The 14,145-nt window shown below is 44.7% G+C and overlaps 1 protein-coding gene across 1 annotated transcript in view; it reads right to left on the reverse strand.

The window, feature by feature from the left end:
• The window catches only part of st3gal2 (ST3 beta-galactoside alpha-2,3-sialyltransferase 2), a 33,440-nt gene extending 24,789 nt beyond the window's left edge, over positions 1-8,651 (reverse strand). Inside the window, exon 1 of the mRNA XM_034236056.1 lies at positions 8,501-8,651. Within this exon, the coding sequence (XP_034091947.1) occupies positions 8,501-8,651 (151 nt within the window). The remainder of the gene's footprint in view (positions 1-8,500) is intronic.
• Positions 8,652-14,145: the final 5,494 nt, after the last annotated feature.

Here is a 14,145-nt window from a genome sequence, read left to right on the forward strand (position 1 = left end):
CATTCCCTACTTGGAGTGGACAGTCCATCGGTTTCCTGCTGAGAACCATGGCCTCAGATTTGGAGGTGCTGATCCTCATCCCAGCCGCTTCACACTCGGTTGCGAACCGATCCAGTGAGTGCTGAAGGTCGCAGACCGATGAAGCCATTAGAACCACATCATCTGCAAAAAGCAGTGGTGCAATCCTTAGTCCACCGAACTGCAGACCCCCTCCCCCATGACTACGCCTCGAAATCCGATCCATGTATATTACAAACAGGATTGGTGACAAAGAGCAGCCCTGGCGGAGGCCAACCCTCACCGGAAATGGGTCCGACTTACTGCCGAGGACCCGGACACAGCTCTCGCTTTGGGAGTACAGAGATTGGATGGCCCTGAGTAGAGACCCCCTCACCCCATACTCCCGCAGCACCTCCCACAGTAACTCCCTGGGAACTCGGTCATACGCCTTCTCCAAGTCTACAAAACACATGTAGACCGGATAAGCGTACTCCCAGGCCCCCTCCAGGATCCTTGCGAGAGTAAAAAGCTGATCCGTCGTTCCACGACCAGGACGGAATCCGCATTGTTCCTCCTCAATCTGAGGTTCGACAATCGGCCTGACCCTCCTTTCGAGTACCTTAGAGTAAACTTTTCCCGGGGAGGCTGAGTAGTGTGATGCCTCTGTAATTGGCACACACCCTCTGATCCCCCTTTTTAAAAAGGGGAACCACCACCCCGGTCTGCCACTCCTTCGGTACTGTTTCCGACTTCCACGCAACGTTGATGAGACGTGTCAACCATGACAGTCCCTCAACACCCAGAGCCTTCAGCATTTCTGGGCGGATCTCATCCACCCCCGGGGCTTTGCCACTGTGGAGTTGTTTGACGACCTCAGTGACCTCCCCCCGGGAGATTGGTGTTGATCCCCCGTCATACTCCAGCTCTGCCTCTAACATAGAGGGCGGAGTTGTCGGGTTCAGGAGTTCCTCAAAGTGTTCCTTCCAACGCCCTAACACTCCATCAGTTGAGGTCAACAACGTCCCATCCTTACTGTACACAGCTTGAATGGTTCCCTGCTTCCCCCTCCTGAGGTGTCGGACATTTTTCCAGAACAACTTTGGTGCCGCCCGAAAGTCCTTCTCCATGTCTTCTCCGAACTCCTCCCACACCCGCTGCTTTGCCTCGGCCACGGATGAGGCTGCTGCCCTTCGGGCCTGTCGGTACCTTGCAACTGCCTCGGGAGTCCCCCGGGATAACAAATCCCTGAAGGCCTCCTTCTTCAGTCGGACGGCTTCCCTGACCACCGGTGTCCACCAGGAGGTTCGAGGGTTACCGCCCCTTGAGGCACCTAGGACCTTGAGACCACAGCTCCCCGCCACGGCTTCGGCAATAGAGGCTTTGAACACCGACCACTCTGGTTCAATGTCCCCAACCTCTACAGGAATGCCCGAAAAGATCCGCCGGAGGTGTGAGTTGAAGGCCTCCTGAACTTGGGCCTCCTCCAGACGTTCCCAGTTCACCCGAACTACACGTTTGGGCTTACCAGGTCTATCCAGAGGCTTCCCCCGCCACTCGACCCAACTCACCACCAGATGGTGATCAGTTGACAACTCCGCCCCTCTCTTTACCCGAGTGTCCAAAACATACGGCCTCAGGTCCGATGATACGATAACGAAATCGATCATGGACCTTCTGCCTAGGGTGCTCTGGTACCACGTACACTTATGAGCATCCTTATGTTCGAACATGGTGTTTGTTATGGCCAATCCATGACTAGCACAGAAGTCCAGTAACAAACCACCACTCCGGTTCAGATCAGGGGGGCCGTTCCTCCCAATCATGCCTCTCCAAGTGTCTCCATCATTGCCCACATGTGCGTTGAAGTCTCCCAGCAAGATTAAAGAGTCCCCTTCAGGAGCCCCATACAGGACTCTTTCCAGGGTCTCCAAGAAGGCCGTATACTCTGAACTGCTGTTGGGTGCATAAGCACACACAACAGTCAGAGTTTTCCCCCCCCATAACCCGCAGGCGTAGGGAGGCGACCCTCTCGTCCACTGGGGTAAACTCCAACAACGAAGCACCTAACCGGGGACTTGTGAGTATCCCCACACCCGCCCGGCGCCTCACACCTTGAGCAACTCCGGAGAAGAATAGAGTCCAACCCCTATCCAGAAGTAAGGTTCCAGAGCCGACGCTGTGCGTAGAGGTGAGCCCAACCAGATCCAACTGGTAACGCCCCCCCCATCCCGCACCAGCTCCGGCTCCTTCCCCCCCTAGAGAGGTGACATTCCACGTCCCCAAAGCTAGCTTCTGTCGCCCGGATCTGGTCCGTCGAGAGCCTCCGCTTTCACTGCCACCCTTCTGGCAGCGCACCCGACCCCATCGCTGTTTCCCGTAGGTGGTGGGCCCGCGGGACGGAGAAGCGGAGGTGTTGCCCACGTTGCCTTTTTGGGCTGGGCCCGGCCGCGCTCCGTGGCAAGCCCGGCCACCAGACGCTCGCCGACGAGTCCTCCTTCTGGGCCTGGCTCCAGAAGAGGACCCCGGGCTTCCTCCGGGCCGGGTATCCTCACTTCTTGTATCGTCTTTCATGAGGTCTTTTGAACCAATCTTAGTCTGGCCCCTTGCCTGAGACCAATTTGCCATGGGAGACCCTACCAGGAACACAAGGTTCCAGACAACACAGCCCCCAGGTTCATCAGGGCACACAAACCTCTCTACCACGGTAAGGTGCTGGTTCTTCAGAGATTTGCTGCCGATATTACGTAATAATGTCACCCACAGAAACAATGCCTGACGTGTTTTGGACGTAATCTCGTCTTTGTTTACATTAGCAAGCCTCGCTAACACTCAGAGCTAACCTGTACTGGAGAGCACATGTGTTTAAAAAGCAGGAAATCAAAAAAGGAACTCACCTCGTGATAAACCTGCAAGAGAAAAAGCATTTGAGCTCCATACTGTTTCAGAAATAATAATAATAATAATTTAAATGTCTTAAAATGCTAAAACCAAATGCTAATATCCTTATAGTTATCCATTCTAAGTCATGTGGGAAAAATACATATTTGATGATTTCATCTTTTTTTCAGGCTCGAAAATGACATTCAAGAATGAATGAGTATATCTTCACAACTAAAAGGGGAAAATTAATAATCTTTGTTCTCAAAGCAATGATACACCTGCGAGTTGGATGTAGAACAGTCAGAATCAATATAGATGTTTTTATTTTAAAGTAAATTCAGATTGAACATAGTAAAAAAATGTAAATTATAGTTTCCGTCCAAAGAAAACCCATTACTTATAGTGAAAACCACCCTTGAATGATGGGATAGTAGACAAAAAGCTTTAGGAATACAAACTATAACATATAATAAGTACCCTGTATCAAGATTGATGCAAAACAAGTTACATTTGACCTTTTTAGAGAGATTTAGAAAAAAGAACCCACCTCTGGGGTCATTTGGGTGAATTTGCCATATCTCTGGAACCCATTGGTCGATTTTGGTGATTGACACCTCTTTTGAACCGTTAGAGCCAATAGAATCGAGAGGGAGTTCCTAAATCCACCTACATGTTACCATTGAGGAGTGAGAGTGATGCGCATGCAGCTTGCCCAAACTGAAAGCTATGTTACGCTCTGAAAACAGAAAACTAGGTTTATTGCCATAAATATGATGATGGATTATCAGTAAGGCAAGGCAAGGCAAGTTTATTTATATAGCACTTTTCAACACAAGGCAATTCAAAGTGCTTTACAAAAAATGAAAGACATTAAGAAAAGGGCATTTAAAATCAGTTATTAAAAAGAAAAGCTAATAAAATAAACATTAAAAGAAAAAATACATGGATAAAAGTTACAGTGCAGTTTAAGATATGAATAGTTCAATTAAAAGCAGCGACAAAAATAAAAGTCTTCAGCCTGGATTTAAAAGTAGTAAGAGTTGCAGCGGACCTACAGGTTTCTGGGAGTTTGTTCCAGATATTTGGAGCATAATAACTGAACGCTGCTTTACCATGTTTAGTTCTGACTCTGGGGACAGAAAGCTGACCAGTCCCTGAAGACCTGAGAGATCTGGATGGTTCATAATTTAGCAGGAGGTCAGAAATGTATTTTGGGCCTAAACCATTCAGTGCTTTATAAACCAGCAGCAGTATTTTTGAAATCTATTCTTTGACACACAGGAAGCCAGTGTAAAGACTTCAGAACAGGAGTGATGTGATCCACTTTCTTAGTGTTAGTGAGGACTCGAGCAGCGGCGTTCTGAATCAGCTGCAGCTTCCTAATAGATTTTTTAGTGAGACCTGTGAAGACACCATTGCAGTAGTCGAGTCTACTGAAGATAAAAGCATGGACAAGTTTTTCCAAATCCTGCTGTGACATTAGTCTTTTAATCCTAGATATATTCTTTAGGTGATAGTAGGCTGATTTAGTAACTGTTTTAATGTGACTGTTGAAACTCAGGTCAGAGTCCATGACTACACCTAGATTTCTGGCTTTATCTGTTGTTTTGAACATTGCAGACTGAAGCTCAGCGCTAACTTTTATACGTTCTGACTTGGCTCCAAAAACCATTACCTCAGTTTTATCTTTGTTTAATTGGAGAAAGTTCTGACACATCCAGTCATTGATTTGTTCAATGCACTTACTCAGTGTTTGAATTGGAGCATAGTCTCCTGGTGAAATTGTTACGTAAATGTGTGTGTCATCTGCATAGCTATGGTAACTTATTTGGTTGTTTTTCATTATCTGAGCCAGTGGTAGCATGTAGATGTTAAAGAGAAGAGGCCCCAAGATGGAGCCTTGAGGAACCCCACATGTCATATTTGTCAACTGAGATGTGTATTTACCTATAGAAACAAAGTTGTTTCTGTCCTTTAAGTAGGATTCAAACCAATTTAGAACTGTTTCCGAAAGTCCCACCCAGTTTTCCAGTCAGTCTAGTAATATGCTGTGGTCAACAGTGTCAAACGCAGCACTGAGATCTAATAATACTAACACTGAAGTTCTGCCACTGTCTGTGTTTAAGTGGATGTCATTAAAGACCTTTACAAGAACAGTCTCAGTGCTGTGGTTTGGACGAAAGCCTGACTGGAACACATCGAAACAGTTATTTAAATGCAAGAAATTACTCAACTGTTGAAAAACAACTTTTTCAATGATTTTACCTAGAAATGGGAGGTTTGATATGGGCCTGTAATTGTTCATTACTGAAGCATCTAGATTATTCTTTTTAAGAGCGGTTTAATGACTGCAGTTTTCAGGGCCTGTGGAAAAAATACCTGAGTGAAGAGATTTGTTTACTATATGAAGTAGATCTGAGGCCATGCAAGGCAAAACATCTTTGAAAAATCCTGTTGGAATAATATCAAGGCAGCAGGAGGAGGTTTTCAGAAGTTGAATAATATCCTCTAGGTTTTTATCATTAATCTGATGGAATTGTGTCATGGTGTTTGAATTGATGTTAGGTGGACATAGGGACAACACATTTGCTGTTCCTGATGCAGAGGCACTGACTGCTTGTCTGATTTCCTGAATTTTGTCAGTGAAAAAGGAGGCAAAATCATTGCACGCCCTGGTGGATAGAAATTCAGAGTCTACTGACACTGGGGGGTTCGTTAGTCTGTCGACGGTAGCAAACAAGGCACGTGCGTTGTTTTTGTTTCTGGTAATGATGTCAGAGAAGAACGATTGTCGTGCGTTTTTCAATTCCAAATTATAAAGGCCAAGTCTCTCTTTATAAATGTCAAAGTGAACCTGGAGATTTGTTTTTCGCCACCTGCGTTCAGCTTTTCGACATTCTCTATTTTCTGTTTTCATGGTCATGGCCTTTCTCCGTGGAGATATTTTCTTGCCAGACACTTCCTTTACCTTAGTTGGAGCAATGGCATCTATAACATTTTTAATTTTTGAATTAAAATGATCTACTAGCTCATTTACTGAGATGTTAGCAGGGGCAAGTGTGGTAGAAAAATTCTGAGTAAACATTTCCCTAGTATTTTCAGTTAAATATCGCTTTGTGGTTACCTCTTTTTGAACATATTTGTGAACAGAAATAGAGCTCTCAAAGAAAACACAGGAATGGTCAGACAGTGCAACATCAGTCACCACAACCTTAGAGATATTCAGACCCTTTGAGATAATTAAGTCCAGAGTGTGCCCCTTATTGTGCGTGGGCTCCGTCACATGCTGAGTCAGTCCATAGCTATCAAGAACACAAAACAGTTCTTTAGCCCCTCTGTCCTGGGGGTTGTCAACATGGATGTTAAAATCACCAACAATGACTAGACGGTCAAAGTCAATACACACTATAGACAGCAGTTCAGTAAAGTCATCAAAAAAGCTTGCATAGTATTTGGGTGGTCTATAGATATTTAGGAACAGAGCTCGAGAGGAGCATTTCAGCTGAAGGGCCACATATTCAAAAGAATCAAAGTTTCCATACGATGTCTTCCTGCATTGAAGGGAATCATTGAACAGAATAGCAACTCCACTTCCTTTCTTATGCATTCTTTCCTGACTCATAAAACTAAAGTTGGGAGGTGTTGATTCGATAAGAACAGCTGCACTGTTATTCTGTTCAATCCAAGTTTCTGTTAAAAACATAAAATCGAGATTGTGCTCAGTGATAAAATCATTGATTAAAAATGTTTTTCCTGCCAAAGACATGACATTTAATAAAGCTAGTTTAAGTTTGTTAAACACACTATCAGTCATGTTTTTTGTAACAAGCTGTGGCTGACATGGAATCACTGTTAAATTAGATAAACTCACACAAACGTTTGAGCGCTTCCTGTTTCTAAGATGATTCACCGCTCTTAATCTATTACCTATCAACACAGATATCGGCAAAGCTACTGGCAGGCAGGGCCCCGACATGTCCTGGAAAGAGTTGAGAGTGCCATACGCCCTTGAGCCTGGACCCCACACATATCAGTAAGAGTTTGTTGTGTTTTGTACACACACATCCTTTTCAGGCTTCGGAGACTGCAGATGCTTTCTTGAAGGGAGGGGAGGTGGTTGACGTAGGCACGGTGATGGAGACGGGGGAGATAGGGTTAGGGTTAGGTTAGGGTTAAGGGTTAGGGTTAGAGGACATGCTGCCAGGGGGGGAGGTGGTTGACGTAGGCGCGGTGATGAAGACGGGGGAGGTGGTGCGCGTCTCTGCAGTGATTTTGGTGGGCGTCGTTGAGGAGCGGGGGTAAAGCAGAGCCCTAGAGAGATAAGAGTTACGACACTCCGATAGACCTCCGTTGTAAAAAATGGCGGCGCCTACTTCCGGGGTATGGACATCGAAATAGTTCCAAATATTGTCATTTGGGCGTTGGACCTCATTCACTTACATTACGGCGCGTCGATTAGTTCCAGAGGTAAGTTGCTGAAATATCGAACTCTTTTGAATTGTCAACTGTCTATATTGTATCAGAGGCCCTTTATGATGCTTATACTGGTCTTCATTTGTATATGCACAGCGTAATTATCTATATTTTATCTTGGTTGTTACAACCAATTTTGCTAGCATTTCCTGCTAGTTAGCTAGCGCGACTTCGTCAGCTTTGAAGGTAAGATTTCAGTAATGAATCGCTAGCAGCTTATATATCAATGATGCTGGGTAACTAACAAGCAGGATTTAGATTGATTATGTGTTTTTATCTGCTGAACCTTAGTCGGCTTTTTCTGTATGATATGACTTAACTGCTAGCACTAGTAGTAATGAGGTGGCGTTTGTGATACATTTCATTTAATATTTCATTAAATTTTGGGATATACTAACATTTCATTATGTGACATGTTGACTGTACTTAGTTTTTTTTGGTACTGTTCCGTGTTAACTCATCTGTACTGTACAACTAGCCTAGCGCTACTTTTTTAATGCTGGATGGCATGCTAGGATAGATTCCTTTGTATTGTAATATACACACTAGTTTAATGATTGTTCTTCAAAGGTATTATTCAGTCTTAAAAAAATAATAGCCTACTGAACAGGCTACTCTACAGCAGTGAATGAAGGATGAGCCTAAAACATGGTCATGCATCCAAAATGTTTATTTTTAACAAAATAAACACTTTAAAAAAAATAATTAGCACTTTTTTGTATTCAGCCTCATATGTCAGCCATGGCTGTTGCTGCTGCTGCTGGAGGAGGGTGCTGCTGCTGGAGGAGGGTGCTGCTGCTGCTGGAGGAGGGTGCTGCTGCTGGAGGAGGGTGCTGCTGCTGGAGGAGGGTGCTGCTGCTGCTGGAGGAGGGTGCTGCTGCTGGAGGAGGGTGCTGCTGCTGGAGGAGGGTGCTGCTGCTGGAGGAGGCTGCTGCTGCTGGAGGAGGGTGCTGCTGCTGAAGGAGGCTGGTGCTGGCAACGGCTACAGGTGATGACTGCTGAAAGAAGAGGAGGCTGGAGGCTGCTGACAGTGGACCGGGAATGGAGATGCCAAGTACATCGATGGCAACGAGTAAGGTGTTTGGCAGTGGCCTAGATGTTATGACCTTCGGTGCAGAGGTCTGTTGGGTCTTCTTTGCCTTCTTACTCTGACTCTTGCTGCCAAGATACCCTTTATGTTTATCCTTCCTCTCAGCCCTGATGCACTTTGATGCAATCCTTAACCTCAGCCTGATGTATGTTGAGAGGATTTGTTTCTTCAGGTCATGGCATGAGGGAAGGTTGCTGTCCAGCAACATGGCTTCTTGTTCCAGCTGTGACACTGCATTTGAGGACTCCATGAGGGAATCGCTCGTCCTCACACAGAACAGCTGCTCTACGTTCTGAACAAGGGTGAAAACCTCATCAGATGGACGGTAATCTGGCTCTAATTTGGTCTGTGTTGAAGATTTTTTTAAACTTTAGATTAATCAAATTGTGTTGTTTTTTTTAATGCCGAATTAATCCTTTTCTGGTTTACCAGAGCCCTCTCTGCTCTCTTTCTTAGTAATCTCCCCCTTCTCAGTTGCCTCATTAGATCCTCCACGTGAGCCCGGTCACAACTGGCCCTTGGCAGTCTGGTCCCTGGAGCACCTGACCCTGGCAAACTGGCCTCTTCATAGCTGACCCCTGACTGACTGGCTCCTGGCACACTGATCTCTGGTAAGGTGGCCTCTTGATTGTCGGCCCCTGACATACTGGCCCCTGGCAGTCTGCTGACATCTGTCTCACTCTCTCTGTCTGTTATGTCCCTTTCATTCCCTTGGAACTCCACCTCAATATCTCCCTGAATCTCTGTAACAATAACAAGGCAATCTTGCTGTTATATGTGTATGCTGCCTTTACATGTGCACCTGTGAGACTGACCGTTGAGCGGCCCAGACCAAGCATGGAGGCAGAGGCAGAACGTCCAAAAATATAACCCGACGTGGGCATTTATTAAAATCATGTGCACAAAGTTCACAGCCTCAATCCTGCTGTTCTCCTTGCACACATCCTGCAGCCACAAGGATCCCACACACACCCAGTTACAAGGAAACAGCACCTAAATACACACATACCAACAAGACACAGGTGAGGGGGGAGGAGACAACACAGGACACCAGGTGCACACAATCATCAGCCACAGACATCAACATATTATTTGCACCCTGATTACTCTCAACCGTGACCGGCTGGCGGTGACATCAAAGAGTGTCGTAACTCTTATCTCTCTAGGGCTCTGGGGTAAAGGACATGGTGCCAGCCCTGCGTATCGCCTTAGTTTGGTCTTTGAACTCCAGGAAGGAATCGGTGCCAACCCTCTGTATCTCCTTTGTGTGTTCAGCGATCTCCAGGAGGGTGGGCGATGGTGAAAGGGTGAATGGAGTATCCTCAAAGGCGTTGACAGGTGGGTGACGGGCGGTGGAGACTCCTCCATGTGTCTCATATGTCTCCCATAATCAGAACATTCCGCAGGCGGGTGCAGTGATAATTCTTCAGGGTTTTCTGCACGATGTGTTGTGTCTTTCTCCTGTTTTGATTCCTCTTGCTGCTTGTCCTTGGCAGAGGGAACAGATTGATGACGCAGGCAGTTGAATATGTTAGAGATAAACAATTTCACTCCTGACTTGTTCAGGCAAACCCGATGGACACATGATAAAGGAAATGTTCAAATTCGGCTGTGATCGTAGCAACATCGGGCCATTCGTGAGGGCATCTAAGCCATCGTATGACCGCCGGTGCAGTTTCTCAGGCTCCGGCAGCAACTTTGTGAGCGGCAACTTCGTAAGGCACTCGTGAGGGCATCTTGTCAATTCGTGTCATCTTCGTGTTATCATCGGTGCATTCACCCTCACTCTGATCGGGGCGAATGCCCGATGGCACCGATGATAACAAGATGCCCTCACGATGGCCTTACGAAGGGCAAAATGGACACACAAAGTCAACACGAAAATGAACCTTCGCAAGGTCCTTCAGCAATTTTTTGGCATGCCAAAGATTTTCCCACCGCTCACGAAGTTGCTGCCGGAGCCTGAGAAACTCCACCAGCGGTCATACGATGGCTTAAGATGCCCTCACGAATGGCCCGATGTTGCTACGATCAGAGCCGAATTTGAACATTTACTTTATCATGTGTCCATCGGGTTGTTTTATTGCACAACAAAATCATGTAAACATATTATGTAAATAACCCAATTTGTGTTCTGTGAAACTAAAAAGGATATAATATATTATTTTGAAGGCGAGTTGACAGGAAGTTGTTGTTGCTATGGAAACAACATTAAGGAGAACACTTAATATATTCTACATATAAAGACGGATAAAGTAAAGAACAAAGTCTGAAAATATCAGTACAGTATCATAGTACTTTAACATAATTGTTTGTGTTACTTTCGTTGCAGTTGTATGTCTTAAATGTAATGTAAATGTTGCCTTCGTGTGTGGTTCGGGGCCATCTTTGTGCGAAATTCACAATTCAAAATTCGTGTGTCCATCGGGTGTACATTTCGGGACAGTGTGACAGGGACTTAACAGGTTAACCTTCAGCATTGTTTTTATGCCCTTGAACACAACTTTTGATCACAAAACAGCAAAGATAAGACATATTTACAAATATGGCTCTGTAAATTGATGTTGTTTTCTTGCTCTTTCCTGGCTGCTAGTTCAGTGAGACTTATACCAATGGAATCTGTGGAATATCAGCTTTCATATGACATGTCGTTTGTGCAGATAGCATGATGTACAAAGCCAGTTATTTGCTAATGTAGCATTAGCTCGTTTTCGTTAAGTGCTGATTTAGACGCTTGGTGTTGGAATTGTGTTTCGTTTAGGTAGAAATGGTTAATATCGTCTGTTAGCTGAGTTTCTTCCCGTTAAGTGGGTATGCCTCATTAATAGGTTGTTCAATTTGAACATGCCCTGGGACGGTGTTTCTTACAAGATGCTGCGTCTGCCCCCGCGAGTGGGGGCAATCGGGCTTAAAAGGTTAAAACAACAATAACAAAATAAATGATGACGCCTTTTGTCTAAAGAGCGCTTTTCGTAGTTCTCAAAGACACTTAACAAATAATCATATACAACATTAGTCTAAAAATAAACAACCCCCAACATTAACCACACTTTTAAAGCATTTCTGAAAAGGTTCGATTCATGATCAGAACATGGACAATTTGTACCATAGACTGTATATATAAAGTGTGTTTGATTCAGATGTATTCAGGGAGTGGGAGGGGGCTATGGAGGAGGCTATGTTTAATAACTGTAAGTTGCAGGCAGCCCTACTCATAAGACATTTTCTCACCATCTAACCCCTTGCTTCTCTTTAAACAATGTCAAACCTCTGTGTGGTCCTTCAGTAAGTAACGGCTAGAGCAATGTCACTTCTTTGTGCTGAAAAAAGGCCCACACTCCTTACTTGATACCGCTGTGTGTTGTTCCCAGCCAAACAATACTAACTTGTGTACTGGAATGTCTTTGTCCTTGCCCCCTCCACAGACTGACTGCCTCTCTTTTTATCTACCAACCCGTCCCCCACCCAGCAGTGAACGATTATTTTCCACCATCTATTTCTGATGCATTACCATGGCAGCCAGCAAGCCATGCAGGGTTGTTACGGCAACAAAAACGACAGTCTCCAACCTTGACCCGTGTAATCCAATGCTCGAGATCAGGGGCAGACTTTGCCGTCTCCAGCTGATATATTTATTTATTTTCATGTTATTTTTCTAGTTGCTGTATATATCACACCTTCCATGACAGAGTTTCACACATTCACAACTGGAGCCACAGTCCTGGTGGTTTTCATGTCATCTGGGTGTAAAGGTACCAAACAATCTTCAGGTTAACAATATGAACTCAAATTGTCCATGATTTTGTATAATTGCTTGTTATCATTCCTTCTAATTCTCACTGAGGCCAAGGGATATAATTATTTTGAGCATAATGCTCGCCTTTGCCCCTTTGATTTTAATAAAAAATGCTCCCAATGCACACGTTCTTTATGAATCCATTATTCATTTTTGAGAATAGTTGTTCACTGTGGCCGCCTTGAATAACAACAGCTGTCAGTATGTTCCACAGTATCTCCCACTGTTATCTGTACTGTCCTAACAGTCCACACAGCTGTCAATTAAATCTTCTGTTAAAAGATTCATCGCATCACCGAACAACTTTATACACAGCGATAACTCCTCATCAGTTTGTCTGAAAACGCAGGCATTGATTCCTACATATGCTGCAGCTCAAATGTTTCCATCAGCCCAGAGGCATCACCTGTCGAGTTGGTAATACACTTATACACCAGGGGTGCAGCTTTCAGTATGTGAACTTGGCTTCTGTTTTTTGTATTCTGTCCAGTTTGTGTACATGCTCTGCCTTCTGAATGGATACATTTACTTTGCATTGATTTTATTCCAACTTTAACAGAAGTTCACCACTTTAAACTGTCAATCACCTCGCCCACGTTCCCTTGCTTTTGCTCTCTCAGTTTTTCTGCTCTAGGCGTACCTTTTGTCCTGTCATTTTCCTGGATTTGTTATGCTTTCCCATTTTTACAGGTAATAATTATCATCCAATACCCTTCCTTTAACAATGGCTCTCAACAAGTACCCAAATGTTTCAATGTGTTTTGTCTGCCTCCCATTGAGTGCGCTCGCCTATGACGCCCCCGGTGTACTCAGCCTCACCACCTCTCTTCTTTATCCACGTGAGGCTGTGAGGGTGTCTAATGACTGAACAAAACAATGACTAACTCGAGAACAAATCTATCTGCATTCACCTGGCTTTCAGGCACTTGAGCTAAAGCCCAGACCACATGCTCCACAGTTCATGTAGTTCTGGCTCTCCCAGCAGCAGTTCAACTTCACATTTCTCTGCACTGCCGCAGAACAGCGAGTACCAACAGTATTATTACTGAAACTAAAATCCTGGCCCCGGGAGATTGACAGTTTCGCTCCAGGTCTGCACTCCATGAACAACCAATACTGTTATGTTTTATTAAATGAATACAAACCACAATTGCCTTTGTTTTAGGCTGCTTGCAGATCAAATGTGTTAGATTCTCTCTAATTTAATTTATGCTGCTGTCTGAAGGGGCTTTGTGCATCTCACAGACTTAAATACAGCATGAAGGATTTATTTATACTCCAAGTCTGTTTTCTCGTCAAAATATGCTTAAACGGGACGTATTATGCTCATTTTCAGGTTCATATTTGTATTTTGTTCCTCTATTGTGACATGTTAACATGCTTTAATGTTCAAAAAGGTCTTTATTTTCTCATACTGCCTGTGCTGCAGCACCTCTTTTCACCCTCTGTCTGAAACCAGAGCCCAGTCTGCTCTGATTGGTTAGCTGGCCGGCTCTGTTGTGATTGGTCTAATTGGCTAAGAGATGTCCCGCCCCTATCACGTACAATGTGTTAGAGTGCAGGCTTATAGAAGCGGTAGTGTTACATAGTGATGTCACAATGTCACTGAATGAACAAAAACCTATATAACACACTATAGGAAAGGGAACACCCAAAAAAGCCAAATAGGGCCTCTTTAAATGTAGAGTTGATGGCCAATACAAAGACTGGAAGAAAGATACAGGATCATAATTTGGATCGAAGAGCTGCCGTGTTTATAGTAACTAATAGATGCTTTTAGTATCCTACACCAACCTAAAATGGGCTCTCATATACCTCATTCACACCAACGGTGTTTCAGGGCCGGTTCGGAGCTGGAGCTTGAAAAGCACCGGTTTTCCTGTTCACACCATAGCTGAGCAGCCTC

This window comes from Gymnodraco acuticeps, unplaced genomic scaffold, assembly GCF_902827175.1.
Source record: "Gymnodraco acuticeps unplaced genomic scaffold, fGymAcu1.1, whole genome shotgun sequence".
NCBI lineage: Eukaryota > Metazoa > Chordata > Actinopteri > Perciformes > Bathydraconidae > Gymnodraco > Gymnodraco acuticeps.